At 35.9% G+C, this 20241-nt stretch overlaps 1 protein-coding gene across 1 annotated transcript; it reads left to right on the forward strand.

Annotated features, from left to right (window-relative positions):
- Window positions 1-1533: 1533 nt before the first annotated feature.
- Window positions 1534-20177, forward strand: si:dkey-43k4.5 (potassium voltage-gated channel subfamily S member 2). Its single transcript, XM_038306177.1, has 10 exons — window positions 1534-1803; window positions 9573-9751; window positions 9829-9962; window positions 10457-10621; window positions 10723-10894; window positions 12875-12958; window positions 13044-13205; window positions 13763-13846; window positions 17363-17455; window positions 19550-20177. Exons 2-10 carry the CDS (start codon window positions 9581-9583, stop codon window positions 19985-19987), a joined length of 1503 nt encoding a protein of 500 aa, XP_038162105.1. The 5' UTR covers window positions 1534-1803; window positions 9573-9580; the 3' UTR covers window positions 19988-20177.
- Window positions 20178-20241: the final 64 nt, after the last annotated feature.

Raw genomic sequence — 20241 nt, forward strand, 5'->3', positions numbered from 1 at the left:
TTTGATTTTTTTTTTTTTTTTTTTAAAGAAGTAACACATTTTTTTCTGAGTGTATCTATTCCTCAGTTTGTAAAGGGGCTGGGTCTAAATTATTAATTATGTCTGCAATTAACTAACTTGATATTTTACACAAATATAAAGTCCACATAAATTTAGTTTTCTAGCTTTTAGCACCTATAATTATCCATATATTACTTATACAGCCAATAGGAACTCTCTCACCTTGGAAATCTTAGTATAGGAGCAACACTACATTTGAGCCACCAGATGGGGTTATGACCACAGTGATGCTTCAAGCAATACGTTTTAGAACAACTTGAAAAAGAGGGGAATTTTATTTTTATATTAACCTATGAAAGTATTTATCACTGTTTCTCTATCTTCGGTTTATTTAGAACTGAAATGTTTGTACAATTAAATATAAAACAAAGTAGTATTTTAATGAGGATTGAACAGATTTGGCTGTAATAAACACAGGAAAATCTACGGTAGTCATCCACTTCTTTTATGTTCCATTTTTCTATTATATTTGGTCTAAAGAATGAAACAAAGTAAATACTTTATTAGCTTACAAAGATTATACATTCATTTGGTTTATTTAAATAGATTTTTTGGTTTTAGAAAAAAGAGCCATCAAATCCAAACCTTGAGAAACATCTTGAGCCACTTCCTATTTGGCTGTAGTTTGTTAAAAAAAAAAAAACAGTACAAATTATGAAATTTAATTTAAAATAAAAAGATCTAACCCCTAATCTGACCCATGACAATAAAGGCACTGTGGGGTTTTTTTGTTTTTGTTTGTTTGTTTAAGAAAAATGTATTGTTGTAAAGTTGGCTTAATTGTGTGGTTTCAGTATAAAGTGTGGGGATTTTAATTTTTGAAGCATCATCTACCAACATTGCAACCTACGGAAGAGGATTAGGGCCACTGGAAAAAAAAAAAAAGTTAACTGATTTTTTTTATTTTATTTCAGTATAGTATGGGGGAAAAGTCAGAATTCTGACTTTTTTCTCAGAATTCTGACTTTTTTCTCAGAATTCTGACTTTTTTCTCAGAATTCTGAGATTAAAGTCAGAATTCTGACTTTTTTCTCAGAATTCTGACTTTAATCTGAGAATTCTGACTTTTTTCTCAGAATTCTGACTTTTTTCTCAGAATTCTCAGATTAAAGTCAGAATTCTGACTTTAATCTCAGAATTCTGACTTTTTTTCTCAGAATTCTGACTGAATTCTGACAATAAAAAAAGTCAGAATTCTGACTTTAATATCAGAATTCTGACTTTTTTCCCATGTTAAACTGAAATAAAATTTAAAAATCAGTTTACTTTTTTTCAGTGGCCCTAATCCTCTTCCGTAGGCAACCAACCCGTTTCCTCCCAGAAAAAAAGACAAAGCAGATAGATTTAAAAACGATTCCTTAAATGACCACTAAGTGTCGCCATTACACCATAAAACGTCGCTATAAAAACCTCGAGAGGTACTATTTGGATGATGTCCCCCATTTTCCGGACTATCACGGAAAAAGCCGAAGACTCCCCACTGAGACAGCTGAACGCAACCCGTAGTTCAGATGGTAGAAAGCTGCACCTCCACAGCTCAATCTGCTTTTTTTCTCTGCACTTTTCTGTTACAAATGAAAGAAAAGTCAAGAGTTTGTCTAGAGGATACGTTGGTCTCGCATTCTCTTTTATTTTTTCAGATTTGCAAAAAGAAGAAAGAAACTTCCTAAATAATCATGGGGTGAATCTAACATTTGAGGATCATTTTCGGGTGATGAAGGAGCGCCGTCAGAAAACTCAGACGTGAGTTACAATTAAAGACTTTCTCTCACTAAGATGTCTATCCAGGGTGCTTTTGAAATAATTCAGGCAAAAATGATTCCCACACCTATTGCTGCCTGCAGGTTGTGGATGTGTATAATAGTTTGTTGCATGCATCCTCTATAGCTGCGTTTCAAGCGGAAATGCTGAATTATAGATCAACTTTATTTCTATTTTCATCATTTGCTGTCCCACTGAGAGCTCAGCATCAGAGCATTTCATCATTCACAGTTGGAAGATGATTTGTCTGTTAATAATAGCTGTCTTCCCTGTTGTAAATTGTAAATAAAAAATAAATGTTATCATTAGTTGTGTGTTTAACCTTGAGTATTTTAATCACTCATTTATTTACTTTAGTTAATTAATAAAAGAAGATAAATAAAGCTCTAATTTTAAACAAAAAGTTTTCAGGTTTCATAAAATGTTATTCTCATTAAAAGACATACATGTAACTTTAGGCTTTAATTTCTTTGTTTTTTTGCAATATTTTATTTGCTGCATGGAGAAATGAAGCACTATGCTTGTTCATCTGTTGCTGCACACTGCTGCTCCGCTGGCCTAACTGAGACTCACACTTTTCTTTTGTTAATAGTAAACAACATTAACAAATCAATTGAATAAAATCTGTTTAACTGTATATGATTTCAGCAAAAAGCAACAAAGAAATTGTCTAACAAACTTGATTTTTTTGTTGTAATTTATGCGTTGAAAGAATAGTAAGAGCTTTTCATGTTTCAGAATTTGGTCTGCCGATCAAAGTAGGTAAAAATTGGCTAAGTGAGATCCCTGCTCAGTTAATTGATGCATTGCTGCAAAAGGCTGGGGAGAAAGTCTTCTCTGTTAAATATTGCTTCAAAGCTTTGGAAGGAAAATGTTTCTTTTCACTTAAAATCAGATACACAACCATGGGATTTTATTATCTAAAACCAGTTCAAGCTTTTTGTGAAGAAAGATCTATTCTACTTTTATATAGAAATGAAACATTAATGAAGACCTACTTTATGTGAAGAATTGAGATAGAAAAGAAATGCTGAAAGAAATGTTTCACGTCATGTAAAATGCTCAAGCTCAGGCTTTTTGTTTTTATCTAATTGTTTCTATTCTGTTTGTAGTTGAAAGCTAATTCAAACAGTTATTCAATATTTCTAAATATTTAGAAGACAAGTTGATTGTCAACTTTTGTCAGTTGTCAGGGTCTAGTTATAGGCAAGGCAAGGCAAGGCAAGGCAAGGCAAGGCAAATTTATTTTTATAGCACAATTCAGTACAAAGACAATGCAAAGTGCTTTACATGATTAAAATACAGGAAGATAAAACAGAATCAAAGCAAGCAAATAAAATAAAATAAAAAATGCAGAAACAAAAAAAGTATATTAAAAACAGTTGGATTAAAGAAAACATGTTTTTGTTGAACTGTTTAACTAGAACAGTCGAAGGCAATCCTAAACAAATGTGTTTTTAGTCTTGATTTAAAGGAACTCAGGCTTTCCGCACTTTTACAGTTTTCTGGAAGTTTGTTCCAGATAAGTGGAGCATAGGAACTAAATGCTGCTTCTCCATGTTTAGTTCTGGTTCTAGGTATGCAGAGCAGGCTGGAGCCAGAAGACCTGAGTGGTCTGGAGGGTTGATACACTGATAGCAAGTCTGTGATGTATTTAGGTGCTAAGCCATTCAGAGATTTATAGAATAACAGAAGTATTTTAAAGTCTATTCTCTGAGATACAGGGAGCCATTATATAAGCTATTATATTTAACCATACCAACTGAATTTCACAGCATTTGTTGGCTTTATTTAAACAAATGAAATAACTAAAATTTAAATCACTACACATATCACCCAACAAATGTTTTTTGTCTGCAGAATTCTGTTTTAGAAATAATTGAACAAAACCTATAAGCTATTCAGAATTAAGGGAGAAAAAGACAACTACAGTCCCAGTTTGAATTTGAACCCCAATGTCCCGCACATCAAATGAGGAAACTCCCATAAGAGATGGATCTGTGGAGCTCTACGGGGACAAGGACAGAGGGGGCACTGGACCCCCATGAAACCTGATTAACTTATTTCAATTCAATTTTTTTTATATAGCGCATATTCACAACACATGTCATCTCAAAGCACCTTACAGTTATCCAGATCAAACAGTCAAATTGATTCAAAGTTTTCTATCTAAGGAAAACCAGTTGATTGCATCAACTCATTGACTCGAATGCAATCCCTCACACTAAGCATGGTTGTAGCAACAGTGGAGAGGAAAAACTGAATTTTAACAGGAAGAAGCCTCCAGCAGAACCAGGCTCAGTGTGAGCGGCCATCTGCCGAGGGAGAATGGGGTTCAAGGAGACAGAAGCAGAGACACAAAAAGCAGCTGTAAAAGGTGGCCCCATCCAGGAAACACACAGCCAGGCAGACGAGCTCCGAGCCAGCTCCCGTGTCAGAGGATAAAGAGAGCACATCCAGCCGGTCACACTCAGAGGAACAGGACTACACTGGAAAAACAGGCAGATCTCCAACATCTATAAACAATATCAGATCACTGCTGTACAGGACTTGATAGTGTGCAAATGCAGAACAATAAAAACCTAACCTTAAATATGAAATTAGACATTTTTGAGAGACATCAGGTTACTGCTATCTGCGATCTTAAAGGATCTCTGCAGCATAGCATTTCTACCACCACAATGTCCTTCTCTCTCATATCCAACCTTCTGCATCCTTCCCTACATCTATCTAGCTTCTCTGTGGTTTTCCTCCTCATCAGAATATGGTCATTCTTATATTCATTCCTTCATTTATTCAATATCGCCACCATTCCCCAATATTAATCTGCTGTTTTCTGCTTAGGCCATTATGAATTATAATCACAAGCAGCAGGTGAAACTATTATTTACATTTGTTGTTAAGACATAATTTTGTATGTTAACGTTGTCATAAATGCATTTGCATTTAACCATGTTATACTGCTAGATATTGAATTTCCATGTCTTCAGTCATGCTTACAAAGTTATTTACCAGCTGTAAAACAAATGGTGTTAGTGACACGGGAGCAAATATTAGGTGCATGCTGAATTATGACTCCTAAGGCAACATCGCCTTCTGGCGGAGGTTTATTTTAGCATGTTTAACTACACGAAAAAAACAACAACATAAAACAGCTTATGTTTATTGTGCTCTCATATCTAGTGGTCAAAACCTGAAAAATTAAACACGGAATGCTTACAGAGTTCTCAAAGTGTTTTAAACCAAAGAAAAGAGGAAATTAACGCAGTCTGAAGACGTTCCTTAATTCATCACCTTATCATCAAACAAATAGTCTAATACCAAAGGTCACTTTGAAACATAATGATGATTGTTAATAAAAGCATTGCAACCAAATCTTAACCCATTAAGCAGGCCTCTCATTTGAGGAGTTAAAAAAATGTCTCACTGATGGTTCATTTTGAGTCTCTGCCCTCATGCACCACACCTGTCAGGTTGTGTGGATGTTTTTAGAGGGCAGAGAAAGAAGCTGAGGCGGTTTCTTCCAGATTTAATGAAAAAAAAAACTTAAAAATACAAAGTCCAAAACTCATCAACAAGGACAACTCAAGAACCAAAAAAGCTAGGAGACATGAGGGATGAATAAACAAAGAGTAACTGAACAAGATGTGTATTTATGAGAGAAAGAAACAATGAGAGGACTAATTAGCTGATAGGGAGCAGGTGCAGACAGAAGTTAGTAGAAGGATTTAAGGGAAAAGGAGCATGAGAGAGTAACTTAAAAAATACAACACTGCTTAAATTTAACACAAAATGGAAAGGAGACCAATGAGCAAGAAAACACAGAATGACATAAATCAAAGTGTAACTGAGAACTTAGAAAGAAACTTAAACAGAAGTCCACAAATGGCAGAATCATGACAATACCTTTCAGAGAGCCTATGAAAAAATTGTCATTAGTGATTGATAAACCTGTCTGTTGGAGGGTTGGGAAAAGATGTTATATGTTTTAAACTAAATATGGATTTGCTTGTTATTCTTAGTTTTTTGCATTTTCTTTAGCAATAGAGAGAGATTAAAATGTCATTAAACTTCATTTTTAGACTAGAAGAATTTCTTTCAATTGAACTGTTTTGTATAAATTGTTATACATTTAATTTTTTCCTAAAAAAAAAAAAAAAATATTTGCTTATGTTTCAATGAATCATTAGCATAATACTTAAAGCTCACGCTCCTGGAACACCAGTGGTCTGGGACGTTATAGCTTATTCTAAACACCTAAAAACAATGAAGGAATTAGGAGTTCCAGTGTGGAAAAATGCCAGTTTTAGTGTATTTGTGTTGACTACATCATTAGCAAGGAAGAAAGAATTAAAATATATATATTTCAATCATAAAAAGAAAGGGGAAAAGAACATAAATACACATCAACAGACATATGAGAGGCACAAGATAACCTTATAGCCTTACAATAAGATAGTCAAAAATGACTTAGTGTTACATCTGTCAGTCCCTATTCACAACTTATTTTAAGACCTAATTATGTGTTCCTCAAACAAGCAATCCACCCACATAAGATTTTTACTTCAACGCTGCTGATGCCAGTACAGTCAGCTGAAGCCAGGTCATGTGACCATATAACTCAGGATGATGTGATTAAATACGAGCAGGAAGAAAGGGAAAGATTCAGGAACAAAGTCAGATCACTCTGGCTGAAATACCATTATGCTCACATTAGGCCAACACCAGAGTCCTCAGGTCATTTTTCACATTTACCAATTAGAGACCTTATAGCATTAGGGCATCACATTTTAGCCGCACTTTACCTGAAGCTGTAACAGAGCCTGCGGCTGTGAATGGCCCCTGTCACTGCTGTTAGACGGTGCAGAGCAACTGACCAGAAATTACGCTGAATCAAAGCAATTAAAAAATACAATGAATATAATATTTTGGTAACAGAAACAAACAATAACAGCAAGTTGTTTACTTAGTATCACTGTTTCTTCAGTGAAATCTTCTATAAAACAGAGCTTCCAAAACTGAGATTCCTTGAAACTTAACTTGTTGCTAAGCAATGTTGAACCAACATTTGCAAACAAAACTGGGTTGAATTAGATTTTTTTTTGCCCTGGCAGTGGTATTACCTTCATATTGGGAAAGGTACTTTAAGCAACAACTGGAGGAGGAACGTCTGCGAGTGAGTGAAAATGTCAGAAACATTTGCACAGATTTAAAGCTTAATATAAACGTGGTAATGAATTCATTTGGAGGGAGATCCTACTGCGTAGTTTTCACTGTCAGAATGTGTTCACTGTGTGGGTGTGTATACTGGGAGTGCAGTAAATTAGCTTGTGCAGGAGTTATTTGTGCACTTACTGTTTTTATTACTTTCTTTTTTGCAAGCTTATTACCTGGAGAAGTTTGCATGGTTTTGTGTACAGGTTTGAAATAATGTATTTCAGTACCCTTTACTTATGTGTTTTACCACACTGATGTCTATGAAGTCATTTGTAATTCAAAGTTAACCAGAACTTATATGGAAAAAAACAAATGTTATATTTTCTTTACAAAATGTAAAAAGTTTTAACTTCAAATGATGTAAATGCGTCTAAGAAAATCAATTGCAGACCTAGATGAAACTAGATTCCGACCTCCACTAAAAGGTCTAAAAAGAAAACCTGCATCTGTACAGAAAGTGGAGGCATAAGAAAAAGTCTTGGTGATGCACAAATGAACTTTTGGAACAACATTACATAAGTTTTAGTTTTTAATATTCTTACTGTTGTTGTTTTCAGCTACACATGTGCCTCTTTATCAAACATTAACTATCTACTGTGATGTTCTTCCTGTCTGTTGAGCACTTCACTGAGCAGATAACATGACAGAACCAACCATGCTGGTGCTATGCTAATGGTTATTTTTATGCAGCTTTATTCATCAATGCAAAGCTTAAATTTGCCTTTTAAAAAGCAACACGATTCATGATGATTTCAGGAACTAAATATGAAAATTCCAAAACCTAAGTATGATTTCAACCTTATTTAGTGATGTTACAAAAAAAAACGGGTTCACCCACAGAGCTATAATTAGTTGAAAAGACGTTGAAAAGACGACATGATTTACATCCAAACGACGTCTACAGTTGGTTGAAAAATGAAATGTGAAAAGCAGTAATTTTCAAATCGTTGAAACGACGATTAAATCTGGGTTTGTAGCATCATTTCAGTGTCAATTATTGGACTAAAGTGGGACAAAATCAGACCGACCCAACACAGAGCCCAATTTTCGACAACTATTTCTGGACTAAAAGACTATGACGTACCGACCAGATTTAGCCTAAAAGCCAACATCAAAAAAATGTATGGTGTATGGGGTGACTTTGGGTTTTAGAGTCTTTTAATCCCTAGTTAGTTCATAGGCCAAATTTAAGTGACTTAACAAACAAGAAAACAACAAAGGCCACTGATACTACTACACTGAAAAATCTCAACAACACGCTTTCAAAGATTTTAAGACAACTTGGCGAAGCTTTAAAAGATCATAAGAAAGTGTGGCTGATAGGAAAGATGTATAAAGAAATGCCAACATCCCACAGGTGGGATGAAAATGTAACTCCACATGGATATAGAGATAGTCAAATAGATTTTTTACAACAAAAATTATATACATGACAAATGCCGTTCTTCATTTTAAGATTTGGTTCGGTTTGATATACTGTAGGTCACTAACTATACAGTAGTATGCTTAAATCAAATGCTGTTTTATCGATATGTAAATTTGAAAACCTTTTTAATTAGGGTTTATATTTCTTAGATCTCTTTTTGCCAACCCCCCCCCCCCCCCCCCCCCCCCCCCCCCCAACAAAATAGATCAACATAACATTGTTTTAGGGCAGCCTTAAGTATATAAATGCAGTCTTCAAGTTTGATTGTTTAGCAGCAGGACAACGGTCTCATTTACACCCACTGAGAGGCTTAGAGGTCTTCAGGGGTAGATAATTTCCTCTAGTGAGAATTTTCCTGCTGACAGTCCACTGATTGTTGTTGTTCTTGTATTATCTTTCTTTAGTGTTTGTATTATGAAAAAAAAACTAAAAGAAACCAAAGATCTTTTTAAGACGAGACTTTAATGCTTTTCACTCTCGTTGCTCTCTGTCAATTCCAGTAAAAACACATAAGTAAAAAGATCATTAAATCACCAGTATAAAAAGAAGCGGAACTGCAACAAAGACAAAGATTCATGGTCACCTCATTATTTTTAAAGGCAGAATAAAGGCACAGAAACCTCTCATCGTCACCATGAGCTGCTCCGTCAACAAATGCAGCAGGTGGACACAGAAGAAACTGTCAAAGTGCTTGTTTTTATTATTATTTTTTTTACAGTGGAATATCTTTTGAGGTCATGTAACTTCCAACATCATTCTGTTTTTTGTGATCAATAATACATTCAGAGCAGTTTTATAAAATTTTGTTTCAAACCCTTTAAACCAGTATAAACCTTTAAAGGTCACTGAGTAAATATGTATTTAGACAAGTTTCAATGTATTTAACTGCCCAGCTAAGAACGAAAAGACAATCATATATGTTTGCTTTACACTAAAAACTTCAGGGATTTAGAGTCAGTGTGAAATTACACCACAATTCAGGTCAAAGGAGAGCCTACTTTAAGCTGCATTTTATAAGAGCTAGTCTTTAATAAGATAATAACTAAAACTGGCCAGATCTTGCACATTGTTGATGAGTAATCAGTGATCTCCATTCTGTATTTTGAAGATTCCACCATGGTGAAGGAGGCTTTGCCCAGCTGGGTCCATCAGGACTCTGAAGAAGGTCTCGTCAATGTGAATGTCGGAGGCTTGAAGAGGAGTCTCTGTTCTAGCACACTGAAGAAATTCCCAGACACCAGGCTTGGAAAACTGTTGGCTTGTGATTCAGAGGAAGATATACTGCAGGTGGGCCCCAATGCTTTAGTAGGTGGTACACAAATATTAAGGTTCCCACTTTTAATTGATCCTCCTTTATCCTATAGGTGTGTGACGACTACGATGTACAGGAGAAGGAGTTTTATTTTGATAGGAATCCTGGTCTGTTCCCTTATGTGCTCCACTTTTACCAGACTGGCAAACTTCACGTAATGGAAGAACTCTGTGTGTTCTCCTTCAGGTCTGTTTTGATCTCATCCCTCATGTCACTTAGAAAAAACTTAATGCAAATCAAATTTATTTTGCAAAAGCCTCCACATTTCACCTGCTTTAATGAGGCGCTAAGTGGTAGAGTGGCTGCTGTGTAAGCTATCGGGACTACAGTAATTGAGGTTTTCTTGCACATGCACCAGATCTATGGTTTAGTATCCTGCACTGTAAGCAGATGTAGTAGCTGCTCTTGTGAAGACTAGACTAATGTGGTCGTTAATAACACATTAATAGTGTCTTTTCCTTTTCCCTGAAAGCTACAGTTTGGAAGTCAGAAAAACAATTGCTTAACCTTATTTCCTTTATACAACTATTGAATAGATATAAGTGAGGAAAGTATTTCTATTTACCTAATGTTCAATCGATTCTCCCAACCACTGTTTTTTAAGTGAGCTTGCACTTATATCAAATGTTTGGGATACCAAGCTGAATTGCTGTTTTTTTTTTTTCTTGTCCTCCACAAAGTCAGGAGATAGAGTATTGGGGCATCAATGAGTTCTTTCTGGACACCTGCTGCAGCTATCGTTACCATGACCGCAAGCTGGAGAGAGGCCGGCACCGCTGTTGGGATGACGAGAGTGAAGTTAGCAGTGTCGACACATCTGTGGATGAGATCTCAGATTTAAACAAGTCAGACATCGTAGTCCTCTTAGCAGAATATTTTATTGCTGGATCTGGCCCTGAAACTGCCATTTTATAGTTAAACATGAAGTCATCTTCTCTCCTCTCAGGGACATACAGCACTTTCAGGAGGTCCGCTATGGGAACATCAAAAAGTGTTTATGGCTCACACTGGAGAACCCCGGATACTCCATCCCGAGCAAGCTCTTCAGTCTGCTCTCCATCGGAGTGGTGATCACATCAATCGTGACTATGTGCATTAACAGCATCCCAGAGTATCAGGTTGGTGCGGAAGACATTCAGAGATTAGTTAGACGTGCCTCTGATGGGGAGCCAATTATAGCATCATATCTAATGATTAGCAACTCTAAAATGCATGAGGAAAACTGAAGTGCACATCTGTGCTAGTTAAAACTTCCTCTTTAAACACTTTAACTTAAGATCCTGTAAATTAAATCAAATGTAATCTCAAATTATCTAACAAAAAGTTAAAGCTTCAGCTTCTTTTTGTAAGTTAAAAAAAATTATGCTTATTGATTTGTCTGTGGCTTGATTTGTTCAAAATACTAAACTTCAACAAAAATAATTAATTTACCCTAGAAAGCTATTAAACATCAGGTTGTAATCCTAACTGGAACTGTGTTGCATCTTTCTGAAACAAAAAGGAGAGATGGTGGAAATCAGCACTAATGAAAGATTTCTATACTTTGGAGAAAATGACAAGAGTACAAACCACTTTCAGATAATTCATTTGTTCCATGATTTAAACATTGAGATTGCCTTGTGATCAGCTAAAAGGTCCTAGCATGGAATGGTGGGTTAAAGTTGACTAGCCATAGCACTTTACAATGACTATGTGGTGATATTTGTTGGGAAATAAAACTCATCTGAATTTAAATATGATTTAAATAAGAAATTGAAAGTGGATGCTGTGAAAAAAGGAAGATTTTGCAAAATAGTTCTGATATTTATCATCAAGGTGGCAGCATTAATTTACTTTTATTTGAATTACTTTTATGTACTAAACTACTGTGAAATAACTTGGGTTGTTGTATTTTTTTATTTTATTTCACGATTTGCTGTTCCCTTGTGGAGCTTTCCTCTATGACTAGCTTACTTACACTGGATGTAAGGTATGTGTTTGGCTTTGACACCATCCTGGAGAGAAATATCAGCTGTGCTGCTGCCATCAACACCTGTGTTTATAGATGTTTGAGATCAGCCTGTTTTTTCAGTGTAGTCCTGTTTCTCTGACTCTGACTGGCTGGATGTGCTCTCTTCATCTTCTGACATGGGAGCTGGCTCAGAGCTCGTCTGCCTGGCTGTGTATTTCCTGGACTGGGCCGCCTGTGGAGCTGGTTGACAGTTGTCTGTGTTTTCTGCTTCTTTCTGTATCTCTGCTTCTGTCTCCTTGAACCCCAGTCGGCCTCTGCAGATGGCCGCTCACACTGAGTCTGGTTCTGCTGGAGGTTTCTTTCTGTTAAAAGGGAGTTTTTCCTCTCCACTGTTGCTACAAGCATGCTTAGTGTGAGGGATCACGTTCGAGTCATTGACCCGATGCACTCAAATGGTTTTCCTTAAAAAAAAAAAAATTTGTATCAATTTGACCTTGTGATCTGGTTGAATTGTAAAGTTCCTTGAAATGACATGTTGTATTTTGACACTATATATGTAATTAAACTGAATTGAAATTGAATATTTTTGACAATTATCTATAGTATTCCTGATGTTTTTAGTGATAATGCTTTAAAAAGGAAGTGATATTTTATTTTCAAACCTCTGGCCGTTCTGAGGAGGAGGGATCATACCAGCATCAGCATCCATTGTTCAATGAAACACACACAATTATAACCCAAGCTGAATTAAGGTTTCGGGTAAATTTTAGAACAGGATAGAACACATCTTTTGAACCTTACTCAAGTCCTTTAAGTTTTAAGATTTAAAAATACATTGTGAAGTAATTTCTAATGAATGTTAAAAAAGATCATGCTTTTTAGCAAATGGAAAAATTATTGCTTGTGAGTTTACAAAAGTTTAATGATGAACATGTCAAACAATTAAAAGCAGCTTAAGTTCAACTCCACTGCAGAAACAGGTTACAGTAATCAAGAAAAACCTTGTATTGCTTAGTTTACCAAAGAGCTTACCATTGATTGGCATTGATAAGGATAAAAAGAGAAAAAATATATTGTTCTTATTTTATTTTCTGAAAATGCATATTTTGTGTCTTTATATGCTTTTTCTTCTCCTGTTTTTTAACAGACTTTTGACTCTGATGGGAAGTTAATTGAAGACCCAACCAATCAGGCTCTAGAGGTGTTCTGTACTTGTTGGTTCACCTTTGAGGTGAGGACATAGTAACCTGATGTTTTGTCATTCAGGCGATGTCTGCAGGTGGAAACCAAACACTTTGCTCTGTTTCTAATATCAGGTTGTGATGCGGCTCCTACTCGCCCCAAACAAGAGGAAGTTCTTCCATCATCCTCTAAACATTATCGACCTGGTGTCTGTGGTTCCAATCTACATCACCGTTATATTTGACATGACTTTGGGATCTGAGTCTGAACTAGGAGACCTTGGGCGACTAATACAGGTTACTGGTGTATCTGATTCCTCTTCTCACAATATAGAATGGAAAAAACTCATTTCTGGGTTGGATTTGATTTCGGTGCAATAAACTGTATGAGTTATTTTAGGAACACAACATTCTGGAAAAAAAGATGTTTTTGAAATTGTAAATAAATTAAGGAAGGCAGATCTCTTTTTACAACAAACATCTCTTCTTCCTGAAGCTGAGCTGACAGATACAGCCATTTCAAAACACATGGGAGGTGATTTTAAAACTTCTAATTCAAATAATCTAATAATTTTTAGGTTTGTGCTCATTACAGGCTGTGCAAAAACCAACCTGTAGGTTTTTAACCTCACTAATTTGGACAAGAGTGTGTAGTACATGTTACCAGCCTGCATAGTTGGCTCTAAAAGCCCTTTAAACCACTGCAAGGTGAGTCATCTCAGCAACAGTGGAAACTATACAAATTAAGGAGAATACTGCATCATTGCCTCATTATTGTGCCTCAGCTCATGACTGTTTGACTAGTCACAGAAACATTTTCTTTGTATCAGAGACAGGACTTGTCTTTCTCCCAGGTGTTCAGGTTAATGAGGATCTTCCGAGTTTTAAAGTTGGCTCGACACTCCACAGGTCTGCGCTCTCTGGGAGCAACACTTCGGGTGAGTCAGTGTCTGTCCTCCTCATAGGTTTAGAACATCAAAGTTTGTGACACAGTAATCTGAAGACTTACTGCAGGCGCAGATGTCAACATGAAATCGATATCTAAGATAATTCACAGACTAATCTCAGTCAATTAAAATATAATTGGATGGTTCGTTTATTTCAGCAATCAGAATAAACATTTTATTGCCAATTAGTGTTTTTGTTTTTACGAAGAATTTGCTTTGGTGATAAGTTGCTACACATAAAGAAAAATACAGCTGATACGGATAAATGTGGAAATAAATAATGCAGCATAACCAAACGCAAGTAGTGTAGGAATAATAAGTTTTTAAGAGAATAGTACAACTCCATTGCAGAGAAAAAGCAACATGGCAGATATGAAAAACATGAAATAACAACCCTATGATATTAATTAAATTGTTTTTAAATGTGTAAAGATAGTTTGTTATTTGCAGAGATTGTAAATCAAGGTTCAGCAGCTAAACAGCGAGTAGAGATTAGCTCCAACCACTAGTATTTCAAGCTCTAAATCATTCATGTGGATTAAAAAAAACTAAAACTCAAATATTATCCTGCATAACCTGGTTACATATGGAGGGATACTGTGTGCTCCAATCATTATTTAGTTATTTATTTTGATTGGTTGGGATAGTCTTCTAAAATGGGGAGTAACCACCTAGTGGTTAGGGCATAGAGCTTGAAATCCTGAGGTTGTGAGTTCAAATCCGCACCTACAGACTGCCACTCCGGGTCGCTGAGCGATGGCAGCCCACTTTTCCCAAGGAGGATGGGTTAAATGCAGAGGTACATTTCTCCAACGTGAGATCCGTAAAGTTCAGTTATTATTATTAATATTTTAAAAACCTGAAATATTCTTTGTAAAAACCGTTCTGAGAAACTATATTAAGAAAAAGTCAAAAATGTACTTGTAATACAGAAATATCTATCTGGTGGAAAGTATGCTTCAAGTGTATCAAGTGTATGATCAAAACTTAAATATGAATTACTGCATCACTGCAGCACAGTGTGGAGGTGGTCACCTTGAAGGAAGCCTGTGTCTGTGGCGTCTCTCCTAAAGCAGATTGCCACTTTTGGTTGTGTGGACATCTGCCAAGTCCTGCTGGAAAATGACATCAGCATGAAGTGCTCTTAAAGTTTTTGGCAGATGACTTTGGTCCTGATAAAACACAGTGGGCCAATATCAGCAGATGAAATGGCTCCCTAAATCAAAAGGGCATTGCATACGTGTGTGTGGGGGGGTCTTGAAGGGCTTACTCCAACTGCAGTCCACACTTTGTCTATGAATAAAACTTTTAAAACAGCTTTGCTTTACAATTCTGTTAAGGCTGTGATTATCCCTGCTGCTTGTGTATCTTTCTCTGTCTATGAGTCCTCTTTAAACAGCCAGCCAGTTTGCCAAAGCATTTATAATGATTATCCTCTGCTGGACAGTTGATATGTCAGCATTCCTAATCATGACTGGAAGAGGTGAATTGATAGTTTCTCGTTAAAGAAAACAAATATTTTATTGTAATGTTATGTGGGAACATTTATTTTGAGAATCCATTTACCTAAGCTAAATAATTAAACTAATATAAACTCTTCTGATACATTGGCGTGGGCAAAGGTTTCCCTTTTATAACTGAATTGCTGAAAATAAATTCACTCTGAAATTATCTTTAATAACTAAAGTCATGCCTTAATAAATCACACATCATTAAGGATGGAAAAAAACACAAATGTGGATCTTTGAAAGATGTGTTTTTAATGGTTGTGAATTTCAACAGAATATCAATATCAAGTAATCCCTGAAGCCCACTCTTAATCTTATCTGAGACAGACCTACAGGTTAGAGTCCAGCTTAATTGGCTAATTAAACGCTCTCATCTTAAGCAGATTCTAAAAAGCTGTTGCTCAGCACATTGGGTGGTACAGCACTTAGTCATTTAAGCTGTAGCCCTCTTATTCATTATTAAAAATAGTAATAGAAATTATTGACTGAGATGTATCAGAGAGAAGCAAACATGCAAACAATTTAAGAAAAAAGCAAGTCTAAGGCATGTGTACATGCTCCCCATTAGACACAGGTTTAATTATTCCCAGCCTGGTTGCACTCAGCTGACCCTGGCTGTTTGAAGGTCTGCTTCACTCAGATGCTCTTTCCTCTGTCCAATTAGTGGCCAGTGCAGCAGATGTTCTGCATGCAAAATTATACAAGAACATGATGTTTAAGTCATGCCTTCCTAAATGTAAAATGTTTATTATTTGATAGCAGAATTAACATTGAAGGTCATGCTGGCCATATTAATTGAGTCACTTCACTGAAGGTCTGTCTGTACTCACGATGAGCAGATGATATTCTATGTAAATCTAGTGCTACAATGTCTGTTGGATGCATCCTTAAAGAAAATATGTGCGTGATACAAGCATAGACGTTCTAGTGTTAGATGCTGAATCTGAAGCCGCTTTCAGTAGCTTATGTTACATGGATGGTTTTTACATCTGAGTTAGGAAGAGAGGTTTACACTGCAAGCAGGATGAATATATTAATCCTCTGGGATACAAACCAAGACAGGATTTTCTCAAATAAAGTGCTAAACTTTTGCAATGTTGCAGATTTACATGATACTAATATTTATGACCACATCTACAATTATTGTTGAGAGTTCATTACTAATCACATTATAAACTTTAAATCAAGATCATTTCTGATTTCAAGAAATTACATTTAGTACAAGAACAAAGAGCAATAAGTGAGTTCATTTGGGATGGTAGTTTCCAATTTATTCTCAAAATCTGGTTTAGAAAGTATCTTCAATCAAACAGATTTTGTATAAGGAATCTATCATCAGAGGAACACAAAAAAAGACAACCTATCCCTGTTTTTTCCTTTTAAATCCAAGTATTTTCTATCTTTTACTTGCAGGGAAAATAATAGGAAGAATCAAAACCCATCAGCTATATTTAGCAGCAGGCAGTGTAGCATTACTGCATCAATGTACTGTACGAGTCCAAGCTGTGTTTTATTTTTAGTCGACTAAATTGACTGAGGATGTTCTTCTGTGTTTTCCTAGGAGAAGGACTGGGATGCATGACACTTTGAATAAATGTCAGTTCAGATTTCCTAACCTTTAAATGTGACTTCCACCAATTTTTCATGATTGCCAGCATAACAAATGTCTTTCTACTTCATCTGCATACTAAGCTCCTGTGAAACAGCATTTTTTGGAATCTAAAAGTTCACTCAGATTGCTTGGCCTCATTCTTGACATTTTTGTTAATGTTGGCAAACTCTGATTTTAGCTTTATGAGAAACTTATGGTGTAAGATAAAAAAAAAAAAAAAAGAAAAATCTTTAACAGGTTTATAAATCTATCAACCAATTACTGTTCAGTGTTACAAATATAGAAACATGGAAGACAGTGACTAAACTTTCTCAGAGTGTCTTTTTTAATTTTATTGCTGATTTTTTTTTTTTATTCTTTTTATTTTTTTTTTTTTTGTATCTGCAGCACAGTTACCGTGAAGTGGGGATTTTGCTGCTGTACCTTGGTGTCGGAGTGTCTGTATTTTCTGGGATTGCTTACACCGCTGAATGTGAAGAGGTAAAGTTTAAACTATGCTTAGTAGTTCAGAAACCCCATATAAAGCCTGATTTTCAGAAGGTTTGCACATCTTCAAACAAGTGCAAATGTATTTGCACATGCAGAGCAGATCTTCAAAGAAGATGGGAAATGGCAGATAGCACGAGCAAACCTTTTTTTTGGTGTTTGCCTTCATCAAGATGCAGCTCATATCCTAATAACTGAACTGCACAAATTCATGGATGGATTCTATGAAATTGTAATCATCTAGTATCAATGTGCTTTAGAGAAAGTGAATTTTCAAATTGGAAACTCAAGCTGCTGTCGTTTTTGCATCCTTTTTAGTAGTTCGGAGAGTCAGGTGCAACTTGACATGCAAAAATATCTGCATTTTTGCCACATAAGAGGCATTTGTACAATGCCAGAGCAGGTAGAGATGCTGTATTATGTGTACATGAAAACATATTTGCACACAAAGAAAGAAAAACAACAGTGGGGTAATATTAATAAAGCAAAATATTTTTTTACACAGGCCAAATTAATAAAAAAGACCTAACTTAAATATTGTTGACTGTTCATAAAAAATAAATGATCAAAATAGCCTGCAAAGAGACATGGGAGGGGGGGCACATCTCTTTTTTATCGCAACAGGGATTTTGGTTCTCCCTCAATTTAATAAAACATAACCGTGCAAGAAGCATGGTTGTGTTTTATTAAACTCTTAAGCACCTACGTTGTTTTACTGGATATCATGTCATGGTGCTGCTGAGAGGAGCTGGTGGAGATACATCTAGATGTTTAGAGCATGATCTGGTTCTATATCTATGAGCAGACAAGAAATACTTTCTCATGTTTTATGAAACCTATCTGTATTTTTTATATTTAAGTTTAACTTCAATATTTTATAATACAAATAGGCTACCTGTTCTGGGTGCATGATAATTATTTTGTAATTTCATTGTTTTTTAATAGTTATTATTATTGGCATGGCTTTTAACCTCATCTTTCTTAATGACCACTCAAAAGCTGCCAGTAAAACACAATGCTTATTTTATTGCTTATTTGCTGCTTATTTTATTGGGCAGAATGAAATCAGTTTGCAAGTCTTAGTATTTGCATAACAATCTTTGTACATCAACCAAAATATGCCCATTTATAGCACGTACCTACCGGTACTATAAAAGAACTATACACCTAACATCTCTTTTTGGAATGTTTGAAGATCCAGCCCATAGTGTAATTGTATCCATACTATAAATTTTAAATGTTAATTTTAAACAAATTAGATTGTTATTTAAACCCTTACATTGACAGTTTTTTTTTTTTTTTTGGCTCGTCCAGCAGGAAAGGTTACTCTCTTCACCCTCCACTTTGACCCAGAATTAAGTGTTTTTTTTGCATTGAGGCTAATGTACATTTTCAAGTGAGGAAAAGTTGGGTTACCTCTGATTTAAGCCCCATTTGTGGTTGCCATAACCCATGTGACTTAGAATACACAGACAATGACATGAAGGCTTAAATTAGACAGGTCGGATGGTTTCAAATATAGCAAGATGGTAAAAATTCATATTGCAATGTTCATTCCTTTACCTAAAAAAAAAAGGATGACACATTTTTAAATCTACCAAGAAATGTCCACCTTCCTAAACTGAAAGGGAGATACTGGGAGTAAGGCAAAAATAAATAGGCTCATGCAAAATGGAAAGATGGAATCCACTAATGAGATGGAAGAATCTGTCAATATCTCCACTAGCCTCTACTTTGTAGCCTTTAAAAACAGAAAGTTTATGTCCAAAATGTTATATATTTTAAAACTAACATGGAGTCAGTATTGACCTACAGAGAGGCCACTTTTCAAGAGAACAGAGAGGCTGGTGAGAGTTTATAGGCAGATGATTGAAGCTAGATACAAAATCATTTACAGGAAATTATTTTTCAAGGGGGGACAATGAGCTTAAATAAAGCCCGAGCTACAAAGGAATGATTTGCATCAAAGATGTGGGGATTCAAAGAAGCACAAAGAGAAATGTCCCTGATTTATTGAGACTTTCAAGGGAAATAATGTTGAGAATATATCATCCTCAGTTTAAAGTATATTTATTTTACCTGTTTCAGGATGTGGGTTTGGACACAATCCCTGCCTGCTGGTGGTGGGGGACTGTTAGCATGACCACAGTGGGTTACGGAGATGTAGTGCCCGTCACAGTGGCTGGAAAATTAGCAGCAAGTGGATGCATCCTGGGTGGCACTCTGGTGGTGGCTCTGCCCATCACTATCATCTTCAACAAGTTCTCCCACTTCTACCGAAGGCAGAAAGCTTTGGAGGCGTCAGTGAGGAACAACAACCGCAAGAGGATCAAGGTGACCTGTGAGAGCGAGCTGGAGGAGGAGGAGGAATCGGATCGGGACAGTCGCGGCCTGGATGATGACGATATTGACGACATTGAAGAAGATGACATTGATTTTGAGGATGAAGGAGGCGTGATAAACTACAGCTATGTGGAGCATCCATCTTACCCATCAACAATTAGAAAGGAGCTGTATCAGCTGTAAAGAACTGAAACTTTGGGACATTACTAACTCTAACTCAGCGGACTGAATATACCATGTGGGTGAAAGGTGACCCCATGGGAATACAATGAAGTAAACTTTCATTTCAGGGCTTCCATGAATTATTGTAATTTGCTGCCACTGAGTGTGCATGGAGGCTGTTTGAGGACTGAACTTTGCTTATCAGACCTTTGCTTTGTCTTTAAAAATTAAATATACCAAAAAATTGACAATTCTGAACCTTATCAAAACCTATA

Source organism: Cyprinodon tularosa, unplaced genomic scaffold (genome assembly GCF_016077235.1).
Source record: "Cyprinodon tularosa strain WSP-4 unplaced genomic scaffold, ASM1607723v1 ctg575, whole genome shotgun sequence".
Classification (NCBI taxonomy): domain Eukaryota; kingdom Metazoa; phylum Chordata; class Actinopteri; order Cyprinodontiformes; family Cyprinodontidae; genus Cyprinodon; species Cyprinodon tularosa.